Source organism: Cygnus atratus, chromosome 7, assembly GCF_013377495.2.
Source record: "Cygnus atratus isolate AKBS03 ecotype Queensland, Australia chromosome 7, CAtr_DNAZoo_HiC_assembly, whole genome shotgun sequence".
Classification (NCBI taxonomy): domain Eukaryota; kingdom Metazoa; phylum Chordata; class Aves; order Anseriformes; family Anatidae; genus Cygnus; species Cygnus atratus.
Window position 1 is genome coordinate 21215063 of NC_066368.1, and position 16159 is coordinate 21231221.

A 16159-nucleotide genomic window follows, 5' to 3' on the forward strand; every position below is an offset into this window, starting at 1 on the left:
AGTTTTTCTAAGTTTTGGCCATGTCTTGGGAACTTCTAAGATAATGCGAAGCTTGCTGATAATGCAGGGGGCTGATGCAACACCCCCTCCAACCAATAAAGAGTTTCTCTCGACTTCCAAGAGACCTGAATCAGATCCACAGGTAAGTTGAGGCACCAAACCCCTCTGAGCTTTGAAAGGAGCTTGGGAGAGTGCCTAACCCACCTTCAGGTATCAGATTCTCCCATACTTCCTTTTGGGTTCATGTAACACACTTCACAAACTAAACAAACCCCACAGAAATATTTTGGACTTCTTTAGCCTCTGGCACATTAATGGAAATGAGAATTCTCGGGAACCATGCAGAAGGGTTCTTGCACGTTTTGGCACTGACTGTAGGCTGAAGAGTTAGGCTCTTTGGTAGCTCATTTGGCAGTTGAACTTGATGACCTTTGTAGGTCCCTTCCAACTGAATGATTTTATAATTTGAAGCCAGGACGTCTTAGTGAACTCAGAGTTTTGCTCTTACATGAGCTTTCTTGCTGGATTTTGGCAGTGGGGGGATTACTGTTTCATGGGAGAAGACAGCAAAAAGTATATTTTTCACATTGGAATTAAGAACAGATTTTACACATATTTCAAAACCCACACAAATGTTATTTGAACTCAGAAAGGTAACATGATTCTTCAGTAAAATTGTCACTTGGTTTTATTTTTATTTATTAAACAAGCTTCCTAGAATGCAATTACTTTATAATTTCTTTAACCCAACTTGAATACAGTCAGTGCTGAACATCCTTTGTTACTTTCTTAGTATTTCAGCTTGTCCATACATCACCAAGCCATTTCAAAAAGGACTGATACATTCTGTTGACAATTTTAGATATCAAAGAATTCTAATCTGCATTGGGGAAAAGCTTCACACTTCCTGGTGGCTTGATATGCCTTACATTTGTTACTCAAAACCTGAGGACTCTTGCATGAAAATAAACCCTTTCTGACCAGCTTGATTAATACTGACTCAGGTGGCTTTCGTGGAGAACAATAAAAATTAATTCACTTGTAGAAATACCATTTCAGCTTTATCTGCAAGTACTGAGGTGTTACACCACATCTCACATACCTCTCCAGCCTTTTTACATTTTCAAAGCCCCCATATATCATTTTGTGCAATTGATAAGAACTATCAGGTTCCTTTTAAATAAAAGCTAAACTGGACTACACATTATACAGTAAATTAGTGGCAAAAGTAGTATTAAAAATAAAACATACTGGTTCTACCTTTCTGCTCTAACTTCCAATATACATATCAATGCACATATAAGTTGTCCTTCTAAAAGAGTTACTGCTGTATTTCTTGCATGTGGAGCTGCCACAACTGTTACTAGGCCATAAAAGAAGGCATTATTACCTCTTTATCATCATAGCGCCTGCGGAGAATTTCTTCGGGAGTTTCCATGTAATCAAGTGCTGCAAAATGCCTTGGTGATTCTGAATCTACTTCGAAACAACATAAGGAAGTTAAAATACAGATGGATTTATCTAGCATAACCAGAAAGGAAAAAAATAAATATATTTTAAAAATTTGCTTCCATTACAATGGTAAGGATTCTCAATTGTCATTGACCAAATTGCCAATCAGATGTTGATTATTTAACCATTTTCATTTTTTTCCCTTTTGGACTATACTTGTTAACAAAGATCCAAAACCAGGAAGAAAATAAAGGTACGGGAAAGAGTAAAAACACAGAAGGACTTTGTGAAGAAAAGATTTGCTGCCATCAAAATACGATTTGGCATTTTACTGCTGAGAAAAGTTTAACACACACACACACACACACAACATGACCTTGAGAAACTGCTCCTTATAGCAAATCATCTGGGTTTATTTTATACTCCCATGTCTGCAAATGATATAGGACTAGAAATAACTCATGTTGAGATTCTTGCATCCCAGGAGCTGCTTGTGACCAACTGAACACGATGTGATTAGAAAGGCAGCAGAAATCGTTTCTCAGAAGTGCAGCTGTTAATATGTCCTGAACAAAAATGCTCAGCAAGACACGCAAAGGACATTAGACATACCAGAAAAAAAAAAAAATAATAAAAAAATAGGGAGTCAGGGGATGCAAAGATGGGGAGTAAAAATGCAGGGATTGTGGAAGAAAAGGGGAGGAGAAAGGAAAGCAAGAAGACAGATGAAGGGACACTAGTAAAGAACACAAAAAGCCACCTCCTAGGTACGTCCCAAGTTCACTTTGCGGGTTGTTGTTTGTGTCCAAGCTGTGATATAGAGCATATGGGACTGGGTTCCCATTGTGTAAGGAGTCAGGAGTATCAGACCGGCCCATGGAGCTATCTCGGCTAGATCCCCTGGTGGGGAAATAGCTAAGCCTCTCCACAATGTCAAAGGAAGACAGGCGCCTGGGAGCCAGCGGCCTGCTTCTGGAGCACAGTCTGTGCTGGGAGTGGTGACTCTCATCTCCTGTGCTCCCCTGGAGCTGTATGGGGTCATCTGGGCTGTCGGGCCTGGGCATTGCTTGGGTTTCCAGGCAGCCTGGGGGTGGAGTCCTGCTGGACTTGTGTTGAAAGGGTTTTTTTCAATCGGAATGGGAGTGGGCTCATCAGGTAGACATTTCTGGGGAGTGTGTGTCTGTCCCCATAGATATCTCCTTTGGAATCAGGGTTCCTGGAGGCCTGCTGCTGCTCATGCCTTCGGATAGTAGTGAACCTGGTGTAGGAAGCTGGGCATGTGCCTTTGCATCTGTTGATTTTATGCTTCTGAGGTCCATTGAGGTTGCTGCTGCTGCCGCCACTGTCATTGGATGCATTTGAGAGGAGATCTATCTCATCCGTGCAAGCTGAAAGTGTGTCCATAGGGATGGCATCACTGACATCCGAAGCTGTGTCCTCCACGTTGCTGCAGGAGCGGGAGGATTTGTCTGCCAAGCTGGTAGCATCCTTCTCTTCTCGCTGTGTTTTTGGCAAATCCAGAAGAAACTCTGCAGAGTAGGCAGAACTCAGACAAGTTTTAGATTGGAGAGAAGTGGTGAACTTGCTTGGTCCAGTAGAAAAATCAAGTGCGGGCATTGATCGGGATCTCTGGATCAGCTGCTCAAAGGCACTGATACGGGAGGAAACGGTGTGTTTGGGGATCTGCTCTGAATCCTCTCGACTAAGGCTGTGCTCCATCCTGTCCTTCGCTTCATTCTCAAACTGAGACGCGATATCTCTCACGCTGCAGGAGGAGACTGTGCTCAAATTGATCCTGGACCGGTTGATCTGGTGCATGTCTTTATACAGCATTGTAAACTCCATCCCGCTCTTCCTGGAGGCAGGGAACAGGTAGCCTTTCCTAGAGTTGGTGCCATACTCCTGTAGGCTCATGGTACTGCCAGATTTGATGGCATACTCCTGCTTCGACTTCATCAACATGTCTTCTATGCTTTCCCCTATGTCTACCATAAAAGCTTTTTTATTATCAAACAAGGCAATGGAGCTACGAAGGTTTTCGCAGCTTTGAGCTTTCTCATGAGATAGCAAGATACCCTTCTTGTCCTGCACAAGAGCAGCTGGAGCTGCTAGTTTGGGTTTGAATTTAGAAGGGAGGATTTCAGTAATGCAGGCTTTTGCAGCTGATAAGGGCTTCTTATTTTTACATGAGTGACCTAACATACCGGTATGACTAGCGTTAAAGGTTCGGCTATTAACTGAAGAGGGTGCAGTCATATGAGCATTCCCACCTTTACGATCCACTGGTAAGCATGCAGAATAAAATAAATACAACCTGTTAGCTTAAGTGCTAGAAAGCTATTGAGAAAGGAGAGAGAACATGCTTGGATTTCATACAATGCACTTTAAAGAAACAAAGTTCCAAAACATAAAGAAAAGCAGGAAGACACTGCACAACAAGCTGCACTTACAGGAGTAGGTGAAGTGCTGCTAATGTTTCTAAGCTGAGAGGCTTGGCCAGAAACAGGCCTGTTGCACTTTCAAGGTACTCTCCTAAAAAGTGCGGAGCATCATCAGCTTCCAGGGGAGCTGTGGCACCATGGAAAAGGGCAGCTGAACTCTGGGCAGGATCAGGGTGTCAGCACGAATGCAGAGGCACTGGCATTGCAAAAATGGCTTAATGCACCGAGCCTGTAATCACACCTACTATGGTCTCACCACAGTGTGTGCCAACGAGTTTATTCCTGAGAGGGAGAAGAAAATCAAGGGCTGACCATGCAAGGACAAGCATGCCACATTAGCTGGCCTTGTAGAAGAGCTGCTTGCTTAGAGATTTCCCATACCAGGAATAAGCTGAGCGTGCTTCAGACAGTGTGGTGTGGCCCATGTTTGCTTTAAAAATCAAGGAGTCAAATGAGAACACTTTTTTAACATCAGATCCAGACTGGGTTGAGCTGTGACTGCATTTTTTTAGGTCTGTTTCCAATCTGAGATCAAATTAAACTGTCAAAATAACCATTCAGGTTCAATTGCAGTTTGGGGAACAATAACTGTTTGACCAGATTTTTTTTTGTTCAGCTCCAGTTTGACTCCTTGCCCTACAGGCCGGACATAATACTGAAAAACATCTGGAAGATGGAGACAGAGACCTTTTTGGTGTGATGCACTATTTTTAGGGAGAGCAGTTCAGAAACCCAATGCATTCCTGCCCCAGTCCTCTCCCCATCTCGATCCATTTTTAGGTTGAAGTTGGCTCAGGGACACATTCCCCAGTACAACTCCCTGATGGGAGTCAGGCTCTTCCTTGACCTAATCTTCTAGAAGGTCCACGATGGGGGGAGAAAGGGGGAGGAGAATGCAGCAGTCTCTGCTGTCTTGCTGCCTCAGAGACTGCAGGGTGTTGCTGGTTCAATGTCCTGTGCATTCTCTGTACAACCCTTGCAGGCAGGAGGCTGCAGAGAACATGGTGCTGGCTACACCAGGGTGGCCAGGCCAGCAGCCATGGTGTGGCCTGCTGAGACCCCCCAGCAGGAAGAGCAGGAAAGGGCTCTAGCATGACAAGGCAGTGGGAGCAGATGGACAGCAAGGCCAGCCTGAGCAGCCTGGAGGAAGAAAAAGAGGGTGTGGAATGTGGCTGAGGTGTGGGAGGGAGAGAGCTGGTTCCTGTTAAGAAGAGGAACCTGGATCAGATAAAGGGGTCATGAAAAATACTGGCCAGTGTAGTCTGAGAGAGAAAAAGAGAGAAAACCAGGGATGGCAAAGGGGAAGGACAGAGGAAACCTCAACTGGCTTGAACAGGACTCTAAACCCTGCAGGAGTTTGCCCCATATCACCAGACTTTTGACACTTTGTGCAGAACAAAGGTCAGGTTAGCGCCCTGACCGCCTACCTTTTGTGGAAGCAGAGCTAGAAGGTCGCTTGAGACCACTCAGCCCCTGGAACGGGATATCTCCACCTTCCAGAACACTCTTGTAAATCTGTCTTTCATTCTCCAAGCCAGCAAAGTCCCCTGGTGCTGATTCTGTCTCCCTCTTCACTGTGTGGTAGCTGGGAGAATATGTGGAGCTGGAAAACAGTTTGCAAAACAGAAAAATGGCGAAGAATGCCAGTGGGTCACTTCTGTTTGCTGAGAGCTTCGTGCAAGGAAAGAGAAAACCATACTTATAAACCCAAAATGGACTGTGCATGAAGAACTGATGCTGAATAAAGAGGTTATGAGTACATTGCAATAGTGCTGCAAGTTTTGCACTACCACAACATTCTCCACCTGAGGGAACTCTCCCACCTCAATCCCCCAGAAAACAGGTGGCAGGAAAGCACTCTTCCTTTATTTTACAGACAAGACAACAGGGTCACTGAGCAAATGCATGATTCCCTTGCAAACATACAGAAATTCAGTGGCTAGCTAGAAGTAGCACATACATCTTCCGGCTCCAGCCCTCTCTCCTTAAACACCAGCCATTCCTGTCCCCTGGTTACAAAGCACAGCTGCTCAGGATTTCATCTCAACCAGTTCAGCCTCCCAGCCAACATTATAAGCCAAGACTCCCAGAGCAATTTTCCAAACCCATCAGTGAGGGACTGTGCAGAGAAGCACAAGCACTGGGCTACAGACACTACTGTTTAAACACCAGAGAAATTTCCCAGATAGGTACAATTCTGCTCAGCTTTGCCTCAAGCTTGCGCTAGAGGAAATACGAAGTCACAGACTCTAGGTCTACCATGCAGACATACAAACAAAATGCTGGATTCTGAGATATATGTTAAAAATGGGCACAACTGTAATTCCTTAGGCCCTTAAATAGTGAAGAGTTATTACAAATCCCTTTCCTCTGTCATGAAACAAAACCAGTAATCTCCCACATGTGATTTCTAAATTTCACTGTATTCTCTCTAAAAAAGAAAACCAAACCAAACCAACCAAACAAAAATAATAATATTTCATGGTATGAATGGTTTTCCCAGGTGCAAAAGATCAGGCAGACTGTGTTTTCCTAAAAGCTGAGCTCATCCGATACCAGTTGTACATGCTCACCCAGGCTCTTTGGAATAAGATGCAGTCTCACACACAAAGTTATTCTGAGGCCAAAGCATGCCTGCTAGAAAGTTAAACCAAAAAAAAAAAAGTTTTTTGCCAAATCACAGAAACTTTTGAAAGCTGGTTTTCATTGCGATGTCCAGGGGTGATTCAAATTTATGAGTGTGTGGAAATACTTGTGGTTAGGCCTGCTTGTTGTGGCTAAATTTGTACATGCATCTGGTTATTTTGGATGGACACTGTAGTTACAGGGTAAAGAGAAAGCTTTCAAACACATCAGAGGACTGGCTATGGGGGTGGAATTACACAATGTCTGGATCACAAAGAAGATTTTAGTTTCCGGACAAGGAAAACCAGGTCATAGGCAGTCCCATAAATTATTTTCTGAAGTAAAAGGGCTTGTGAAAAACACCAGCAAAGAGAAACGGAATAATGTCGCCACTTCTACCTAGGCAATGCTCAAATAGAAGCAAGGGCCCAAGCCATAACCATAGCTACAGAGCTGTTCTGTCTCGTGTGCATTACTCCAGTGCCTCTATTTGTCAGGTTCCTGAGGAAACCCTGCCAGCCGCTGCAGGGACTCATGACTGCCTTGAGGTTCCTCACCTGAGACGTGAGAGCACTTGCACCCAGTTGTTAAAAACAAGGGGTTAAAATATTTTCCCTGCTTTGGGAAAACACCTAGGGGAGAGAGAGGAGGTATTTGGCAAAGGAGTCCCTATACTGGTTGCTCCCCCTACAGGGCCAGCCAGCTGTACGGCAGAGCTGGGGCAGTCTGCAAGAAGGTTAGAATCAGGTGAACAGAGGGAAGAGCAACACCAAAGAGGAAGAACAAGAACAAAAAAAAAGCAATAAACTCCAGATCTCTCTTCTCCCTGTTCTCTATAGGCAGGCTAGGGAAGAACGTATGACTTCATTGGCCCTCTCTGTTGTCTCCCATTCCCACCCTACCCAGGTTGCTTCCCATCCGCCAGCACAGACGTTGGCACTCCTGAATGCTTTGCATAGTATCAGAAAGGGCACAGACAATGCTGCCATAGGTGGAAACCTTGGCTTTTGCTAACAGATCAGTCTGTGCACAGGGGAGAGATGCCTTGCAGAACAGAATGCTGTTCTACGTAATGAAAAGTAGAGGTAAGATGGCTTTAAAATGTATGATAACACATATACATTATGCACATGCTTCTCTTTTAGCTGGAGGGTAATTTCCTTGACTTGAGTTGTAAATATTAATTCTGTATGTACAGACACAGCTTTCAAGGTCCAGAACAGCTCCTACACCCATCAGTGGCAACTAACATGGGCTCTATAAGATGACTTGAATGCAGGAGAGCAAACCTGGCCCGCCTAGCAAATCAAACAGAAGATTCACAACTTTTGCAACACTTTCGGGACAGTCAGGAATTCAGGATTCTTACCAGTCTTTGGCAAATATAAGCTATCCTTTTATGCTAATCTATGAGATTTCCATGTATTTTATTGCTCTCTCCCTACATAAACAAAACTGAAAAGTCATAGGAGCAATGAACAAAATGATGTCGATGGGTGCCTGGAGGAGAGAGTGCCTTTCCTAACAATCCATGCATGCAGGGCAGATTGTGCCTATGAGAAATGTGATGCACCTAGTCCAGTTACAAGGACTACTCAGCATATTGCCCTCGATTTTTTTCTCTTCCTCTTTCAAAATGAACCAGCTCAATGTATAACTCATTTACACAGAGTTCACTGTTATATTAAGTGTTCATCCAGAAAACCAGTGCCACATTAGATCTCTAAGAAATATTGCAACTGCTACTACTTTTCCCTTCCTGGAAGCTAGAAAATTATTGTGTTTTATCAACAGCATCCTTTTCCTCTAGAATGCATAACTGGAAACTTCTAACAGGAACCAATCTACCATACAAAAGTAACAAACTTTTTTTTTCTTTTTTTTTTTTTTCCAGGCAATAAAGTTGTTTGCAAATAGGCTGTAGCTTCATGCAGTTTCATAAAAATGGAGTTAAGATTCCGTTTGTTTTTTTAAAAGTAGCTGCCTAGGCACTATAGCAGTTCTTATCTAGACAATGCAATCACTTAAGTAATCACTTCAAAATTAATTTAGGATCAAAGAGCAGACATAGTATCTGGATTCACCTAAAGCACGCTTATAATTCTCATGGGATATATAGCTGTCTATATCCGTCACCAAAAAATAAAGCCAGGCCATTTCCAACACCGTAAACCCTGCCCCACATGCCCTCAGACTGTACAAGAGGCATCAAAAAGCAATTGGAAAACTTACTAGGAAGAATGGTCTGTGGAAGTTTCCAGAGGAGTAACACCTGCTGTATTCTGCAAAAGTCCAAACAAAGGAGTCATTGATATCCACTTACACACGAGGAGAAAGAAAAAGGCTTGCTTAAGTAATTTTCCATTTATTGCTTGAATATTAGCCTTTACGAGACACTGAAGTTTAAGTCTAAATGCAATTTAAGTTGTCAATGTCTTTGCAGAAAAGCGACAATTTTCCTGAGTTCCATCAGGGCAGTGACAGGTTTTTAGCACAGCCGATGCCTTTTTGCAGCGCCTATTCTTTTGTCTGCCAATGAGTCATTGTGCATAAAGCCAAAAGCAAGAAGAGATAACCAGCTGGGCCAGGACCAGGAGACATGCTCATAATTATTTCCCCAAGCTTTTCCCCCGAACCAGTCACTGCCCGCCTTTGCTTTAAAGGTACATTACATTTCTGCAGCACAATACATTCCTAAGCGTTCATATGAATATCAAAGCACTAACAAGAAAAGCAATGTTTCAGTTCAGTTTCCTTACTTAAGAGAAGCAATGCCAGCTGCACAGGTTCATTAGCAAAAGCCAGTTCTTATCCGCTTGCTTTAAATCCATCTAACACTTCCTAGGTACGTTATTTAAAAAAATTGACGGCAATTTAAAAAGAAATGCTGTACTTGGTCTCCTCTCATCTACCTGAGGATTCCTACGTAGGAAAAAAAAAAAAAAAAAAAAGCAAATCTTGGGTTTGAAAAAGAAGCTTTTTCAAGTCCTGGTGAAATGCTGCAGCTTAAAAAAAAAAGCCAACAACAAAGGGAAAAAATGGCGTGTTACCAAATTAATCTGTCATTTCATGGTTCAAGTCCTGCAGACCCTCGGACCAGCAGCAGCAGCTGACCTGCCCTAGAAGGCCATGGCAATGTGCAGCGTAAGGAAAATTGTGCAAAATCTCTTGGGAATATTCAAATATTGGGTAGGCATGCGCTCCTAGCAGGGAGCAGCAGGGTTTGTATGAAGGGAGGGTTGATGGCAACACGCTTGAAAGGCACGAGATGATGACGTGACACCAACCAAGAATTTTAATCTGATTGCTGCTGCCTATTCATGTGAAAAATAGAGAGGGTTTTTTTTTTTTGCAGACACGGAACTCAAAACCCTGAAGGGGGAAAGGGGTGGGTGAGGGTGGAGGAGAGCTGAAAGGGAATGGGGGGAGAGGAAATCACTGTATCTGAAATGGATTTCAAGCCGGATTCTCAGCATCACATTCTATTATTTCTGACAGCGACACAGCAAGCCATGCAGTCAGAATGGTCAGAACCATTATTTATCCCAACCTCAATTAATAATCATCCAGCAGTGAATAGATTAGAGCAGAGAGTTTGGAAACAGGGATTGGCAGCATGAAAAGAATAGGAAATACCTTCTGTGGCTTTTTATGTGGTGCTTTATAAAGCTTCTCCATTTTTTCTAAATCTGCCTCTAACTCAGTCTGGTAGAGGTAGAGGTCTTTTTCTAGATCAGTCTGGTTAAAGAAGGAGAAGAAGAATGGGAAAATAATGCTTAGGGTTAGGGGAAACCAAAGGAATGTTAATTTTGAAAAAAAAATAAGCGAGCCTTTTTAATTGAAAAAGACAAAGATGGTATGGACAATACACAGAAATTCACTAGTAATTAATCACATTTCAATCATTACAGAGGAAATTGATTTAGGCATTTAAGATCCAAAATTAAAAGATGCACAGCAGGCCTACTAGAATCTACTTCTACAAACCATAAAGTTATAAAACCCACCTGTAAAAAAAAAAAAGATACTATAACAATATTCAATAGTATGTTAGTATAATTATCATTCCAAGTCAAGATAGCAAAACCACCACTCTAAACTACTGTTGATTATGTTTTTCAGAATTGTTTATTAAATCAATTCACTAGCTACTTGTTAGGCTAATGAGCTGAAGCCCAATTAAAAAAAAAAAATCACAAGCACACAAAACCCAAGCAATGCTACAAAAGAAATAAATCCACATACACACATACATACGCACTGGATGCCGTAGTACAACGTATGTGAGACACAATTACCTTTCTATCCTCTCTAGTAAGGATAGAGCAATCTCCAGGAGTATAATCCCAAATCTTTTTTGGAGGCTGATGGAAAGCAGAGGAAGGAAATGAGGAAATGAAGATAAGGAAAGACATCACAGAGAACATGGAAACTGGATTAGAACAGAGAGGGAATACAATAGGGATTTTGCATCAACACTGAAAAGAAATTATATTAAAAAAACACAACAACAACAGAGAAAGAGAGAGATAGAGGGATAAAACCTCTCTAGCACAAATATCAGGAGATCATGGGAGGTAAAAGGGAGCATACATGCAAGTCAGGGAGGGGCTGTTTTCAGTAATGTTTGAGGACAGAGTACCTTGCAAAAATAAAACTAAGGGATTTTGGACTCTCTAGGAGGAGCCCGCAGCTGGTGGTTAAAGCATTCTTAACACACACAAAAAAGGAAAAAAAAATATAGAAAAAAACACAAAGCAAAACAAGGAAAAAAACACATGGTCATAAAAAGCATTTGTTTTGCTCATTCTTCTTTTCAAAAGGAAAGGGTAAAACAAGGGCCTTTGATAAAGAAAAGGGAGAGATCTTTCCCACCCCCAGCAGACTCTGAATACATACCATGTGAACAAATGGCTGAATTTCCAGTGTTGGCATTGTGGGGCAATGAGAACGCAGAGCTGTTATTTTCTATTTTTCCATTTTGGAGGAGGGGGGTGTTTGTGGTGGTTTTTGTTTTGTTTTCATTGGAGATAGTGAAGTTTGGAAGCAAGTTATTTAAAAATATATTCTACAGGTAAAGGCTCCTATTTCAAAATAGGATTTTTCCTGTTTTATATACATGTAAATAAATCGGGAAGGATTATTCAAAATGAAAGACCTTTGTCATATCCAAATAATGCCATGATAACCGTTTCTCATCAAACATGCACTTCACTGATATGCTCAAACTCTGTGTTTCCAAACAAAAGTAACCTTTGTTGGTTGGCAAGCTTAACCTCACCCTATATGTATGTCCATACTGGCTTATATAACTATTTTATCAAAGCATCTCTGACAGAGAATCTCCCAATGTCAGTTCATCAAAGGTAAGACTGAGCTACAATGCTTGGGTCTTGGTCCAAAGTCCTTCAGGTTTCTGGATGGCCTGGATCTGTAGTGTGAACCAGTCCCACTTCTAAACTTGGACAGCCACTGTGGGGATTGCAAATACTGCAAATCCCTATTTCTTATCTATAAGATCAGCAGCTGCAGGTGAATAGGTAAGATGGTGCTGCAAAGATTTAGGTTTGAGATGTGGAGGGTAGGAGGTAAGAAGACAGGACACTCCTTTTTTTTTCCAACCCCCTGCTTCTCTGTTCATAGCAAAGAGCTTGCTCAGTGCCATCCCAGGAGAGGCTAGGAGAAAAGTGACCACAATCACAACAGAATGCAACTGAGCTCTAGAATTACTGACCATCATTTTTTTTTGGGGGGGGGCGCTTCATGGAGCTGTGAAGTCACAGTCAGGAGGAAGAAGGAAGAAACCTGTGGGAATTCAGTCTCAGCAGAGCCCTGGAAAATCATCCATGCTGCAGAGTGATCTCCCTGGCTGCGTGTCCATAGATCTGCCTAGAAATGCATCTGGGATGCTGGACAAGCAGAGCATTGCTTTGGCTGTCCTAGGAAGTGCATGTGCTTTCCTCAATGTAAATCCCTATTCATGGTCATTCCGGTGTGTTTGGGGAGCAATACCACAGCCTCACAAGAATCCTGTGCTTCCTTTCAGCAAGGGTGTTTCCTGCCTATGTCACATAATTGCAGCTAAAGTCACAAAATTAGGGGAAATCATGCTTTTAGAAGGACAAATTATCTGCAGCACTGGGAAGGGTGGGGGGAAGCTTGTTCAAACAGAATTTTTGAAAATCCCAGGCCCTAGCAGATATCACTTGAAATGCTCTGGGCATCAGGTTCTGTGCCTAACCAATAGCTGATAACAAAAATCTGGTCCTCTCATGGCTCAACTGAGCACAGCTCCACAAAGAGTACTCTGCTGGCTCTGGCCACTGAACTCAGAGGGTTCTTTGCTGAATTTGTCAGGTTCAAGAGCAGCTATCTATAGAAGTCTGAGATGGTATCCTCAATTAAAGTGCCTGATGTAATGCTGAAACAGCATGTGCTGAAACACAGAGTGGAACATCCAGACACCAATCATGCCTGTTTTTCAGTAGAAATTACACTATTTCTATGATGTGATCAGACTAGGTACCCAAATTCAGGCAGCTATATTCTGTGCAGAGGAATTTTGTCACTTTCATGAGAAGTGTGAGCAAAGCTAAGGTTTAAAGAAAGTCTGCCCTCTGGTGTCCATGTTCAATAGCCTTTGAAGCCAGTATTGAACCCTAAAATGTTTTTGTTTTGTTATACATGGAAGGAAATCCCAGCAGTGCTCAGAAGTGGTGTGCATGAGCATTTGACAACTGACCTCAAGGAGAAAGGAGAAATCGCTACTACACTTGAATAAATGTGAAAGGCTGATGCTGACCCTCTGATGCAGTAAGAATAGATCATTAAACAGTATTTTATAATGAAATGCAGAACGTTTTATCAGGGTAGCATTTTATGGCCTGGTTCTCAAAGTCCACTACCGCTTTTTTTCTGCAAGTAGCCCTGACCACTGATGTGTTCCTCCATCAGAAAGGTCCTTTGACAAATAATTCAAATAATTAAGCTGTGCTTCATCCTTTTCCAGAGTAAGAAATCAAGGCTATGCTTTTTCACACATAGCAACACAGCTCCATTTGAAAAGAAAGCACACTGTTCTCAGACTCCTTTGGTTTCAAGGAATGGTCGGGGCCGCTCAAACAGACTGGTGCACCCCGTTCAGACAACAGGCGGCTGAGTGCATAAGGAAAGGAGCAGGAAGCAGGGTCATAATCTGTTATGGATGGCTGGAAATTACTGACCTATAGCTCGCAAACCAAGGGCAGAAATACACGAGTGATTCACCTTGAATTAAAGCTATCCCAAATATTTTTAGGAAGAGAGAGAGTATAAGAGCATTGAAAGAGGACTTTCATTAATAAGAACAGGGCATTACTGCTACTGTTAACAATAAAAATGAAGCTTGAACTGTGGTGTAAAAAAATATTGCCTTGTTGGTAAATATGGCTGGAAGGTGGGGAGTGTTGGTAAGTGGTTTCAAGATACTTTAAAGCAGTCACACAACAGCTGTTTTACATCAACAACAGAATGATGTTACGAACAATCACATTTTTAAATGAGTAAAACAGCTGTTCCAGGTTTAGGGCCTAGCAAGAGATGTGACAATAATTAAAAAAATAATAATAATAATAAAAGAAAGAAAGAAAGAAAGAAAAAAAAAGAAATGGTAGGTTGACTTTATTGGTCACTGCAACTATCAAACTTACCGGTTTCCCAAACTCCAATTCCGAAAAGAATTTATACCAAGGTTCATTCTTTAAATCTATCTCTTCTGGGCTTATATCCCGAGTCTAAAGGAGTTGGTGACAGGGGAATGGAAGAAAGAGAAGGATAACATTATGCAAAGAATACACGGAAAGGGACTGTTAAAGATGCAGATCCCATGGTTTCCATTCTAAAATGCTGATATCTAGCCTTATAGTTTGGAATTTCTGTAGCACCTCTCTCACAAAAGCCACGGACCGCTTTGCAAACATCAGTTAAGCCTAATGGCATCATTGTGAGAGACATGAATATGAATGAATTGCATTTTACAGATCAGGAGACCTACACAGAGAGATTATGCAGCTTGCCCAGAGTCACAGGGAGACTCAATGGAAGAGCTGGGAGTCAACCAGTCTCTCAGTCCTACTATCAGACAATTCCACTAAGACCAAAGCTGCATGTACTTCTTGAACTTTTTAAAATCATCTTTTGGTTTAAAAAAAGGCAGTTTCAGTGAGACACAAATCAAATACAGCAAAATACTGCATCTTTAACAGTACATGAATATGTGAGAAACCCTGTTCTATACACTGCAAACAGCATGAAAGGTGGTTTTCTAAAACAAAGGGGACACAGGTCAGACAGAGAGCATTTCTGAAATTTCTGAAGGGACACATAGAGAGAGACAACATTACTTGTTTCTGCACAAATAAATGTTAGGGAATCAGACAAAACTAAAATGAAGGAAAACCAGAAAGGACAGAAAACAGTACAGTTGAAAAGAAAATTGCCTTTTGATCATATAAAACAAAGTCTGTCCCAATGCTTCACATGATGGGGGATTCTGATAGCCACAGCTCTGGGTGTGATTACTAGCAGATATCCACAAATCTCCTGCAGCCTCCTCAGAAACACAAAGAAAGATCTAGTTGCTAAACAGCATATTACTGTTGTATTTAATGAGACTGATGGAGACCACGAAGCCACTATTTCAAGATCTTCCTTCTACGGCTTGAAATTAAAGCTCAAAAAATAACATTGGAAGTAACACAGCTATCACATTCTTCTCATCTTTGATGAGCTCTGTACAATTTTTCTCAATTATGCTGATGATGATCCTGTTCATGGCTTTTAGATTCTGATTCAACAGCTCAATTAAATACTCTATGAAGTCTGAACATGTAAACAGTGCCACTGGTGATGTCAGAATTTTTGCAAAGGCTTAAATACACAGATGAAGCAGGCCTTTTGCCACAAGCTTTAATTTTGGCTGTTTATCATGAGACCAAACTGCCACTGAAGTCAGCAGAAATCTTGCTCCAAGATGGGCTGCAGGAATGGAGTAGTCATACTATGTTCAAACCACTCCTCACTTGCTCTTTCTGTACTGGGCTGAGCCAACTCCCATCACAATCAAGGGAGTAATCCATTGCCTACTTCAATCGGCACTAGATCATGCTCCAACCAGGAGCAACTTCACTGAAGTCAATGAAGGGACACAGGTGTGAGAAGAAGTTGGTTGTAGGATCTTTAAAAAGTGATGGACCTTGATTGCACTTGGAGGGGAAAAAAGACACAGTAATAAGAAACACCAGGTCCCAGATCAGACTTGATTTTTATGTTTCTATTGATTTAAACTGCTGTATGATGCTTGTGCTTCAGCACAAAATCTATGGTATGTTTTTCAGGATCGGTCATCTACCTACTCCATGTATAGATCACTGTCTGAGCTATTAAGGCATAGAGTCCAGTTTACATTTGGAATCTCACATGCAATTAGCACTTCCAATCAAATCCTTTAAATTAATGCCTATATAGAACAATTACATCTTTATCTACCAAACTGGCTATTCACTAATAACCCCACTCAAGCACTTACAGTATTGTACTTGTACCCTGAAGGACACTGATTCGTGGTGATTTGTAAAGGACTGGCTGAGGTTAGCACCACCTCT

The 16159-nt window shown here is 41.9% G+C and overlaps 1 protein-coding gene across 1 annotated transcript in view; it reads right to left on the reverse strand.

The window, feature by feature from the left end:
• SORBS1 (sorbin and SH3 domain containing 1) overlaps nt 1-16159 on the reverse strand; it is a 110170-nt gene that overhangs the window by 17829 nt on the left and 76182 nt on the right. The window contains 8 exon segments of the mRNA XM_050711849.1: nt 1391-1476; nt 2213-2564; nt 2566-3734; nt 5321-5496; nt 8751-8800; nt 10155-10256; nt 10817-10882; nt 14207-14290. Coding sequence (XP_050567806.1) covers nt 1391-1476; nt 2213-2564; nt 2566-3734; nt 5321-5496; nt 8751-8800; nt 10155-10256; nt 10817-10882; nt 14207-14290 — 2085 coding nt within the window.